Source organism: Artibeus jamaicensis, unplaced genomic scaffold (genome assembly GCF_021234435.1).
Source record: "Artibeus jamaicensis isolate MK-2021 breed Jamaican fruit bat unplaced genomic scaffold, CSHL_Jam_final contig_373, whole genome shotgun sequence".
Lineage (NCBI taxonomy): Eukaryota > Metazoa > Chordata > Mammalia > Chiroptera > Phyllostomidae > Artibeus > Artibeus jamaicensis.
Window position 1 is genome coordinate 12,218,970 of NW_026521807.1, and position 12,699 is coordinate 12,231,668.

General features: G+C 36.5%; 1 protein-coding gene across 1 annotated transcript; it reads right to left on the reverse strand.

The window, feature by feature from the left end:
* Positions 1-329: 329 nt before the first annotated feature.
* Positions 330-12,378, reverse strand: LYSMD3 (LysM domain containing 3). The gene is made up of 3 exons (XM_037159607.2): positions 12,071-12,378; positions 7,981-8,243; positions 330-2,382 (listed from the first exon to the last, which is right to left on the reverse strand). The coding sequence occupies exons 2-3, from the start codon at positions 8,230-8,232 to the stop codon at positions 1,717-1,719; spliced, it is 918 nt and encodes a 305-aa protein (XP_037015502.2). The 5' UTR covers positions 8,233-8,243; positions 12,071-12,378; the 3' UTR covers positions 330-1,716.
* Between the last annotated feature and the right edge of the window lie 321 nt (positions 12,379-12,699).

Genomic DNA, 12,699 nt, shown 5'->3' on the forward strand with positions numbered 1-12,699 from the left:
CATTGAGCATAAATTAGACCACACTCTTCAAGATGCCCAAGCTACATTAAAACAATATTTTAAATTTTAAACTAAGAGTTACCAAAAAAAATCAATTTGCTACAATTTCCCTATTAACACTTTTTGGTAATTATCTAAGGTCCTCAAAACATGCAATGGCTTTAATATTTGACTTGTGTCTCTCATACTTTGCTACCGAAGGTACATAAAACCTTATTCACCATACAAATTTATTCACCCCACTTTGTATCAAGACTGAAGTTTGAAATATAAAATGGTCAAAGAACTGAAATAGTATTAGGAAATAATGCCGAAAAAATAAGGTGGTATTACAGATCTCAAGGTACTTTATTATACACAAAACAGGCCATCCAGACTCCACCAGATCTTGCTTCTAATGAATCATTTTGGTTACATTTTTAAAAACACGTATTTTAAGAAATTAAATGATAGAATCAATATGCAAAGGCTTATCTAGCAGATCCACAGCAGACCTTAAAAACTGACACTATCAAACCCTTTAACCATACACCTTTGGCTTCTGTTACCCAATTTTATGCTATAGTTCAAAGGAAAAAAAGGTCTAAGTTGGACATTTTCTCTGTCCGACTTAGGTGGACAGAGAAACAGGTGAAGGGTTCAATAAATAAAGCAATGCGTCTGTTGCTGCTGATGTCAAAGGTGTCTTTACTCCTGCTTTTGCTTAATGAACCATTTTCTGCAACAAACCTCAGAGGCAGACAATGACAATTTGTTTTAACCCCATTAATTTGTGCTTGACGGTAAAAGTGGAGATGAATTTATACAGTCTGTTATAAATCCTATTGGACTGTCTGAAAAAAATGCCAACTTTTAAATCTAAAAATATTTGCTTATGTATTTTGTAAGGCATTAAATGTAATTAAGGCATGTTACCACATGTAACATAGCACAGTGTGTAGGGAATTATTTTCTAAATAACGCTAACCGGTACATGTATAACAGTCTTCATCAAAGAATTATAAAAGTGCTTTCAAATACCAGAGGCAAGTTAATGGCCTAAAAATCAGAAGCTGAGGCAGCATTCTTTAAGAGACAGAGATTACTTTTGGTTCTTTACCTAATCCAGTGTTCCACTGACTAACTGGCAAGGTCCCAACACTAACATTATTTGGGGGGTTAAATATAGTATTTAATCTCTATCTGGGTCTCTATTACACACTACACATTGCTTTCCCACTCCTGTGTCTATTTCATGTCTGTCTTCATAGCATATATGCTAAACTTGTCTTCAGAAAGTTTTAAAATGGAGTATTAAGTATGTGCTAATTTTAGAATCAAACTTTTTTAACTAAATACTTTAATGGTTCACATTAGTAAATATTCTTCAGTTGCATGTATCTGGTGGTATTATTCTGCTTACTAAACATTAATAACCTTAAACCAAAAACTAATTATTTAAACATTAACCAATCTTAAGTAGTTTTCCAAGCTGAGAACTTCCTGGACACAATTCATTTCTGCTTAAACATTGATAGATAAAAAGATACATAGATTTACTGTTCTGAATTATCAACTAGCAACTGCAGGGATTTTATACTCAATCCATTTGTAAATAGCTCAAAAGTGAAAAACAAGCATCTTTAATCTTCCTTAATTCTGCCTTTGAAGTGGTTATCGAATATAACTGATTCACCACATTCCAGAACATGTGATCGCAAACATAATTATGAGCTGTTATGTTTTGTATTGAGCAGCAGGAAACTGAGAATTATGACTATAGAGTTTATGGTCATCGTGTTGGCCAAAGGGTATTCCTTTAGTTGGAGCAATTCCATTTTCCATTTCTCTCTGCGGTGATGGGGGTGTGACTCCTGAATGCAAATGTGAAGAATCCACTGTTGAATGATGACTAACGTCCACTTTAGCTAAAATTTCATAATATAGCAAATAAAATACTGGCGTTATTATACCCACTATCAGCATTATCACCACTGCTGTCCACCACCCTATTCCCCAGTCTGCTCCATAATAAGGATCCTTACATTGAATGTTTTTGTGATCAGGTTCAAAACGTACTTGTTGTGCTGTTAAGGCAGACACCACTTCATTAAGGTTTTCTCGTTTGGTGTCTGTACATTTTACTAATTGTTCTATGTCTCGGTCTACTTCTTTTAAAAAGCTACCAGCTGACTCAGTGGAAGAAAGAGAATCATTAAGTGACAAAATTTCCTGTTGTTCTGGAACGTATTGAATAGATGAAGGACGTGAAGCCTGTCTTCCTTTTGGAGGATGAAGTGTTTCAGTCAATGAACTAAACTTTTTTACTGGAATTTTGACAGATCTAAGGGCAAAAAAGTCTTGATCGCTGATGAGATTGTTAACCCTCTTGATATCTGCTACCTGTAAAAAAAAATTAACAATTCTAAATCAAAACAGAGGCAGCACTATTCATTCATCCCACTTATTTTTGGAGAAGGAAAAAAGTTGAGCTTCATTACTAGTGGTATTAAGTTATCACACCCAGAGAGATTATATTTTACTTGTGGATATCAATTCTATACCACTTTTGATCTACCAGTCTTAGGAAATCACCAATTAACTTTCTATATCTCCCATGTTAGCTATTGAAGTAGATTCTAGGATCCTGTTTCTATGTATATCATGCACGAATATCATCCCTTTACCTCTTGTAAACAATTTGGGAAGGAAGGATTATAGATACTTATGTTCTTTCGTCCAATGTGGCAACTAGGAATATAGGCCAATGTCAATGTACCTAACTAAAACTACCACAGTTTATCAAAACTAAGATCCATCAACCCAAGATGCAACTATTTTATGTCTCACTATTTTACGTCTCATCAAGGGAGGAAAAAAACACCAGATATTGAAGATGCCATCATTCTAATGTCAGAGGTGTTAAAATGTGTGAAAAAGCATGTCTTAGAATTGATAAAGTATCTTGTTCACTTATCCTATGAAGCCATTTTCCCAAACTTACTAGTGTAAATGCATTCTTCAACTACCCCCAAGATCAGTCATCTTTATAAGCTTTCCCCATATATTATACAGTCCTCAACCTATCTGCATATCCTATATAGCTGCCACTGTGGTGAGACATAGTAGAGGATGGTGCTTCTCAGATTATCAATTACTGTGCCAGGCCTTCTCATTGTCTTTAAGTTGTCAGTCCCGTTCATTTCCATCAGTGCTGTAACCTAAGCTGTAACCATTTATCATCTGTTGATGTCAAAGAGATAAAGTGAGTCTAGAATAAAACTTAAGATTTCTGGTTTGGTCAACTCAATTGATAATGATGCCAATTCACTGAGATATGGAACACTATGGAGGGAGAGAGAGAATGAAGGCAACATTTGTACATCTTGCCTTTGAGATGCCTTAAACATACAAGTGGAAGATGTCCAATAGGTAGTTATAATGTTAAGTCTGAAATGCGGATGAATGATCTTAGCTAGAGATACATATTTATTACCAGCAAAAATGGTAACTGAAGTCACAAGAGTAGACAGATTCACGGAAAAACGAAAGGAAACAAACCATGAGTAAAAGGTGACACATGAAAGACCTCTGTGGAACCTAACACTTTAGGCATATGTTGAATAACAGAAATCCACAAAGGTTGAGAGTAACCAGGAAAGCAATATATGATGGTGGTTAAAAGTACTGACTACCTGGGTTTGAAGCATGGCTCTGGCACTTTCTATTGCTGTAGGGTTTAGGGCAAGTTGTTTAACCTCTGTTTCCACATATGTAAAATGACAGTAATAATTCTACCTATGATATATGGTTGTTATAAAGATCAATCAATCTAAATGTATGAACAACATTTAGTATAGTGATATATAGTATTGTTATGCAAATACTAGCTGTTCTTACTTGACAGTAAGAACATCAGAAACCTGCAGTATCAAGGTCAAAGAGGGTTTTAAGAGGAAGTGGTGAATTGGATCAATGTCAGTTTACTAATCTAGTCAAATGAAGACAGTGTTCTTGGAAAAATCAATTCCCTTTGAAGTGTGTGTGTAGGAGGAGGAGGGACAGAAGATTGAAGAGTAACTAAGAGATGAGAGGCAGTAAAGATAAAGGATCCTTTGTCAGTTTACTACCTTGAGACTGTTTTTTTCTTAAGGCAAACGAAGGTCCAACAAAATTAAAAGGCAACCAAATGAATGGGAGAAGATATCTACAAACAGCTGATAAAGGGTTAATATCCAAAATATATAAAGAACTCATACAACTCAACACCAAACAATCCAAATTTAACAATGGGCAGAGGACCTGAAAGGATACTCCATACAAATGGCCAACAGATGTATGACAAGATGTTCAATTTGACTAGCTATTAGGGAAATGCAATTCAAAAAGTACAATGAGCCCTAACCGGTGTGGCTCAGTCGACTTGAGTGCCTTTCTGTGAACCAAAGGGTCGCCAGTTTGATTCCCAGTCTAGGGCACATGCCTGGGTTGCGGGTCAGGTCCCCAGTAGGGGGCTGTGTGAGAGGCAACCACACATTGATATTTCTCCCTCTCTTTCTCCCTCACTTCCCCTCTCTAAAAATAAATAAATCTTTTTAAAAAGTACAATGAGATACCACTTCACGCCTGTTAGAATGGGTATCAGTAAACAGGTAATGCAAATGTTGCAGAGGTTGTGGGAAAAAACCCTCATTCAATCTGAGTGGGTATGTAAACTGATAAAGGCACTAAAAAACATTTTAGAGGCTCCTCAAAAAATTAAGAATAGAACTACTACATGACCAGCAACATCTCTTCTGTATCTTCCTGAAAAATTTGAAAACATTTATTTGCAAAGTTACATGCACCCCTATGTTCAGCACCCCTATGTTCACTGCAGCATTATTCGCAGTGTACAAAACATGGAAACATTTGATTCCCAGTCAGGGCACATGCCCGGGTTGCAGGCCAGTTCCCAGCAGGGGATGCACAAAAAAAGCAACCATACATTGATGTTTCTCTCCTCTCCTTCCCTTCCCCTCTAAAAATAAATGAATAAAATCTTAAAAAAAAAACAACATGGAAACAACTGGTGTCTCTTTTGATGCATGAATGGATAAACATGTGGTACATGTATACAATGGAATACTACTCAGCCATAAGAATATTTGAAATATTACCATTTGCGACAACATGGATAGATCTTGAGAATATCACAAGTGAAATAAGTCAGAAAAAGTCAAGAACCATATGGTTTCACTCATGTTGGATATAAAACTGAAAGCAACAAGTGAACAAACAAGAAAAACAAAAACTCATAGACACAGACAACAGTATGGTCATTACCAGAGGAAAGGGGGGTGAGGGGATGAAATGTATTGTGACAGGGTATATGATTTTAGGTGGTGGACACAATACAATACACAGATGATGTATCATTAAAATTGTATACCTGAAACCTATATAATTTTATTAACCAATGTCACCCAATAAATTAAATTACCCCCCCCCAAATTCACTGACTAACCACAAAGCCTGACCCTATTTTCTTTAAATATTCTTTTGCTTGGTTATATTCTAATAGGTGCTCTTTCTGAACTAGGCTTCCAAGGTTTAGTCCCTACCTAGGTTCTCTCTGAATAGTCCTACGTTTTCTGTTTTGCTAAATTGAGTGAATACATTTAGGATTCCAACCTTAGAATTTTTGGTTTTTTATTACTGTTTTATAACTGAGTTATTTTTAATAATTCCTGACTGAATATAAATAGAAAATAGCACTAACTACTCTATTTTTTAAATAATAAACCTTTTAGTAAGATTAATCTTTGTTTCTTGAGCATTGCTTATCTTAACTCTCTTATTCTGTTGTATCACTTTTCCTACTAGTATGGCCATTGTCCCCTTTCCTCTGTTAAACTGCCTTTGATGAGGAATCAGCTCATATATCATGTGATTACCCCCAAATACATTTTCTATCAGTTTCTTCTCTGTTCTTATAAACATTTTGGCCTAAGCCCTATCATCTTCATTTGAGTTATTCTAACGCCCTCTTTCCTGGATCCCCTCCATTTCACCAGCAGGCCCCCATCACTTTGCACCACTCCTGTTAAAACCATATCGTGGTTTTCTTACTGTAGAAATCAGGCTTCTCCTCAGTTATCCGAAAGTGCTTCACCCCAATCAGTCTCTGAGGATCATTTCTGAAACACCTATTAAATTTCCTGTTGTTCACCTTATTTCCTCTTTGAAATCTCCACATCTTTACTTTCTCCTTTTCACCAACTTCATTGAAAATATGACCTATTTTTAATCATTCGGCCAGAATTTCAATTTCTCTTCTTCTAAAGAAAATTTTCCAGATTTATGAAAGGAAAACTAATTGTCTCTGTAATGAAATTAGACCACACTCATCTCTTGGATCTCCACCTTAGTATTTTCAGCCTTGTCCCTAATTTAAAATTTTGATTACTTTCCATCACTGACCTTTTAAGGCACGTTCTGTAATTCTCTGTGGTCCTATTTCTCTACAAATCACATATTCATGTATATTTGCATTAAAAAAATTATTTAATAATAATGATGTTACTATACATTTATTGCCAAAATGTATGTCCAAACCCCAGCTCTTCCAACCTCATCAAGAAATGCACTTCAATAAATTTTATTCTTCTTAAATCATAACTTATATTTTGATTTATTTTAAATGCAATAATTTGTACTCCATTCAGAAAAAAAAATACATGCAACCTCATGGTGAAAGGACATTTTTTAAATTCAATTTAAATTTATATATGTAAGTTTATAAATATATATGTATTTCTAGTTCAGACAACTGTGACAGGTATTCATAAAATGTTTTTAAATATAAAAATACATTAGGAAAGGTTTTGGGGGTGAGGATAAAAATATTCATCAAGGAGGAAAAAATGATGTAAAATCTCATGCTGATAAAAACCTACATATATCTATATATTTTTAAATGCATTATTTCAGGTAGCAAATCCTGAATTAGTGTTTATAATTCCATACATACATTTAAGGACTATTTTAACAGTCTTATTTTACATTTCAATATTGACATTACAGAAATTATATTATTTGTAACAATTTTAAGTTATTAGAAAGTATCTAAGAAGCTCGCTTTAAAATGTGCAAGCAGGCACATAATACATTTCAAAATTCCATTGGGATTACGGGAACGAGCAGTTTCCATACCCATGTGTTTATGACCATGAAACAGACTTCATGCTAATACAGCAAAATAGAAGTGACAGAGATAAAAAAAATGGGTTTAAATAGTTTTATATCTACTGAAATGAGAAACCTTAACTATTATATCGCAGTACCATTTTTGGGAATCTGATTTGTAGAAATAAAGTACCTCTATTTAAAAATACAACTGTGGTAATATGCACAGCACAATGAAAAAAACATGGGGAAAATCTGACCATCCTTGAGTATGAAAAAGGCTTAATAATCATGGTACATTCATACTATGGAAAACTATATAGCTATATAAAATAACCAGATAGATCTGTAAGGCTTTGAGGGAATGTCCATGTAATGAAAAAGGCAAAGGAAACTTGCAGAGTAACAGGCATGGAATAAACCAATTTTAAAAACACAAAAATCACCATCCTCCCAAGTATTTTATGTATGTACTCTTAAAAGCACAAAAAAAGGTATGAAAGAACCACAACTGTGTTATCTTAGGAAACTGGGGCCAAGTAAAACTTCTTTATAGATTTCCACATTCTCTTACAACTTGGATGAGGAAAAAATGATAACACTTTGGGTGTTTTTCAACAGTGAAAATAGAATCACAAATTTAGAAAACAAGAAATTCAACGATTTAGTTAAAAATTTAAAAAGTTAACATCCACCAACATGAAACAAGCTATGGAAAGAAGAAAAAGGGAGAAGGAGGAAAAGACAAGATAAAAAACAGAATTTATTTTAATTTGTGCCACGAACAAATAATTTCTTTTAGACTGCATTATGCAAAATCAAATCAAAACTTACCGTACAACAGTACTGAAGGGCTACTGCATTTAAAGTATCTCCTTCCTGAATATCCTTTGTTAATACTATAACATCATCAAGTTTATCTCTTGATGTACTTCTTCGGATTTTCTCTTTTCCTCTGGATCGAAGCTCATAAACTTCGGCATCCTCCTCCACCACATCACTGTCTGTACAATTTCCAAATGAATGTGCTTGACCACTCGAAAGAACTCCTGGAAGAGGAAAACGATTCTGATGCCTCCCTGCCATAATGTCAACACCTGGGAGGGTAGGGGGGACAAGGCAGAGAAAACTTTGAAATACATTTAACTGATATTACATGAATCTCACATTCAGGACACTTCATGTTTTTTAAGAATAGTTTCAGTTATTTAAAAATTAGCTTCAAGTTTTATAACTTGAAGTACAATGAATACTTATTTTGCAGCAAAGATAAGGGATTGGGACAAAGAGGTAATCCATTCTTACAGACCATGTATCACAAAACATGTTAGGGTGATTACATTTTAACAAGGACAAATTGCTATAATATTTTTTTAAGTAAAAAAATTAAGTTCCCCTTCAGTATGAGTAGTATCAGATAATTTTATATTATCTTAACTAGTGATTATATATACACACAATTTATAGTTCAGATGGAATCAATGTTTACAGCCACATACACATATATCCTTTTATAAATCCAAAACGTTTTGGCTTGTTCTCCATTTTAAGTTTATGTGGAGCTGAAATATCTTTTTTATTGTTGTTTAAGTACAGTTGTCTCCATTTCCCACCCACCCTCATTCCTACCTCGTCGGCTTTGTCCTTTGGTCATTTATACATGTTTCTTGATGACCCTTCCCTGTTTTTCCCCCATTATCCCCCTCACCCAGCCCCTCTGGTTACTGTCAGTTTGTTCTTTATTTCAATGTCTCTGTTTGTATTTTGCTTGCTTGTTTTGTTAATTAGGTTCCACTTACAGGTGAGATCATATGGTATTTGTCTTTCACTGCCTGCCTTATTTCACTTAGCATAATGCTCTCCAGATCCATCTATGGTGTTGCGAAGCGTAGGAGCTTCATTTTTCTTTCTGTGAGTAGTATTCCATTGTACAGATGTACCATAGTTTTTTGATTCACTTATTTATTGATGGGCACTTAGGTTGTTTACAACACTTGGCTAGTGTAAATTTTCCTGCTATGAACATTGAGGTGCACAGGTTCTTTTGGTGTTTTAGGAGGTGAAGTATCTTTTGTGCTAGCTACCTCCCTCTTTGGATCATGCTAACTGTAATATTTATATTTACTACAGTAGGTGACTTCTAGATAGGTCATAATTTTGTTCTTTACCAGGGATATTTCTTCTCTTGAGCTTTCACCAGACTTTAACTTACCAAAGTCTTCCTGAAATTCAATCTATAGTCCACAGACATTGTGAACAGATTTTAGGTCACTATGTTCATCTCTACTTCATAAAAGACATTGCAAGACTGACTAAGAGATGACTTAAGTTAAAAACATGTATCAATGAATACCTCTTGTTTAATTGCATATTCACTCTAACTGTCATTCATCAAGTTGATCTATTCTCATGAAAAATGAACAATATGAGAACTAATTCCACATTCACAGTTTTAGCTTCATATTGTTCACATAAGAACAGATCACTTTCAGTTATTGTTGTGAAAGATTGAGCGACATGGAGAGGCAGTAAGAGGCATTTGGACATAAAATGCTTAAGACTTAATAATGTGGCTCTGATATGAACAACAACATAAAGAAGTTAAGGATCATGCCAAGATTTCTGATTTACATCAATGAGTAAAATGGCGGTGCCATTCTCTAAGATATGGAACACTGGAAGAAGAGCTTGAGGGTAGGGGCAGCAACTATGATTATATAAACTCCTCAAAGACAGCCAAAGTGAATGTCAAGTAGCCCAGTGGATTATATAGTCAAATTTAAAAATGTCTGGGTTAGAGATATAATTTTCTGACTCATACTGCACACAGGTAGAAACCTGAAGCTATGGTTACAGATTAGCTTATCTAGAGAGAGTGTAGAATAAGAAAAGAGGGTTCAAGACTAAGCCCTGAAGAACTGCTATATTTAGTACCTTGGTGAAAATAATCAGTATGCAAAGAAGATGGAAAAGCATTGTTCAGAGGAGGAGCAAATCATGTGTCATGGAAGCCAAGGCAAAATGATGTCTCAAATAAAGGACTTAGTTCAGTTGTGAATATTGTGAACAAGTACCAAGTGAAAAAGAAAAAAACAATCATCAAAAACAAACTCCAAAAGTCTGTGGAGTTTTGAGTTTGTCATCCAAACTTCACAGACTTTTGGAGTTGGGATGACAATGGATTATACTTTCTACGTAGTCACACACAAATTTTTTGGAACAATTTCATATAACTGAACTCAATCCTTAAAACCAGTTTCTGACCCTTCTCTAGGGCAACAGAATGCTTTAAAGAGCAAAGGGTTTCCATTCAGATCACACAGATGACCAATACCTGTATATTAAGTAGATTATTTCACCTATTCCTCCAGGTGCTACATTACTTATTACCATGAACTGGAATTCCTAACTCAACAGACACCAAACTAAAGAAAGCTCCTAATGCTTTACATCTGGAAAGCAGTTCTGAAGGTATGATCAAGTCTTTCAAAATCCTAACATATGACAAAGTGATTAAACTTGTTTTAATACCATAATAAATTAAGGATGTTTTTGATGTCATTCTAATGAAAATTGAAAGAGTATCTCACCTTCACCAAAAATAGATAATAGTTTTATTTCCACTTATTTAACCATGTCTTTTCTGCCCTGTGTCTAATCTAGAGTAGCAATTTTCAACCTTTTCCATCTCATGGCACACATAAACTAATTACTAAAATTCGGTGCACATCAAAAAATATATTTTTGCTGGTCTGACAAAAAATAGGTGTAATTTTGATTCATTCACACTGGATGGCTATTGTTGTGTTGGCTGTGATTTTTTTACTTTATTCTACAATTTAAGGGAAAGGAGGTCAGTACCCCTGACTAAAATAGTCAGATATTGTATGTTTTGAAAATTCTATAGCAAAATGGTTGAAAAATTGCTGACCTAGGGAATGTCTGTGAATTCTGAGATTCATAGGCATATGTATGTATATTTTTGTATATGTATATTTTTCTAGGGAAAATATTTATTATACTCTCAAAAGGGATCTATAACTTTAAAAAGTAAAGAACAACTTTACAGCAATTTAAACATGGCTATACTGCCCCAGTTACGCTGCCCTTTAACTTTTTCTCTTTCCTATTTTGTTTTTAGAACCCCAAAGTGGCTTAGTGCTGCAAAAAGTCACTGAGCGATGCCCAAAATCCATTTTATTTATATCAACCTCTGTCAGTGACATTAACTATTTTGGGCGACAAAAACAGCAAGAATCTCCTCGTTAGAAAACTAGCCTGTCTGCTACGTAGATTACAAACGGTCACAAAAATTAGCACTGGATTCATCAGCTCAGTCTGTATGAGAAAATGGTTTCCCAGATGCCTTCGTTCTGTGCAATAAATGCTGCTGGGTGTTGCTCGACATTCCTCGAACTGGGACAAATAAAAGGGGTACAAAGTGGTTCATCATTGGGGCAATATCACTGGGACCATATTCAGAGCCAATTCAGTTTTTAAAAATTAACTTCCCTCTCTCACCATTCCACAAGTCTAGTTTTTCCTTTCCCTGTTATCCCTTATGATTATTAAACTTCAGGTTTTTATGTGACATCATCATACTTGGACGATGTGGACAAGATGCCGTCAGCGAACATTTCAATACAAACACCAGGTTGTGGGAGAAATCATGTTTGAAGGCAAATGTGTCGCTCCGGGAATCAGGCACGTAGAATTCCTTCCTCTGAGCCTCAGTTTACCCAACAACGTATCAATGGGCTTTGGTGGGGCTGGAATTCAAGGTCTCTCTAACTCTGAATCTCCCCCTGCCACCCCCGCCAAGACTGTGGCCAATGGCCCCCGTGTCGCCTCCAGCGGGAGCGCCGCAGGGGCCCAACCTTGTCGTCTCAAATAGCCACTCCCCACCTCTAGCCGCCATGTTTACCTGTCCCGTTAGCAAGTGGGACACCGCGAAGAGACGACTGCCAAGTCCGCCGCTGCTTCTGCCGTCTCAGGTAAGTTCATGGCCGAGGCCGCCTTGACTGCCACCGTCCTCTTCCTCACCGCCACCGCCCAGGCCAAAGTCTCCGCCTTCTCGGCCCTGCGCCGCCACGTCCGCAAAGCTGCAGTGCGTCAACGCGTCAAGTGGGCGGAGGTGGGAAGGGGCGGGGGAGGAGGTGGAGGGCGAGGGCGCAAAGGCTTACTCAGAACCCGGGGCTTTCCTACCAGAAGCCGAGCCTAGCACTCCGGCGCTGGGACGCCGCTGGGGCAGGGGGCGGGGTCTGAGTTCCCGCACCGCCCCTCCCCTCCCATTGGACACGCCCCATCAGCCCCAATAGAGGTTCTCAGCCAGCCAAGTTCTTAGGCTAACTTGGGGATCCAGGGCGACCTGTCGGCAGTGCCTTTGTCCCGAGTTCACATGCCTCTGGCAAAACTGTCTAGTAAGCATTGACTGGAGGAGGTACTGAGGATTTGTAGAGGACTGCTGTGCATTTCTTTTTGCTCTGCATCTGGCAGTTTCTGTAGGGTGAGGATGGACGCTTAAGAGCACAGTGTTCACGTCCATGTTTTAGA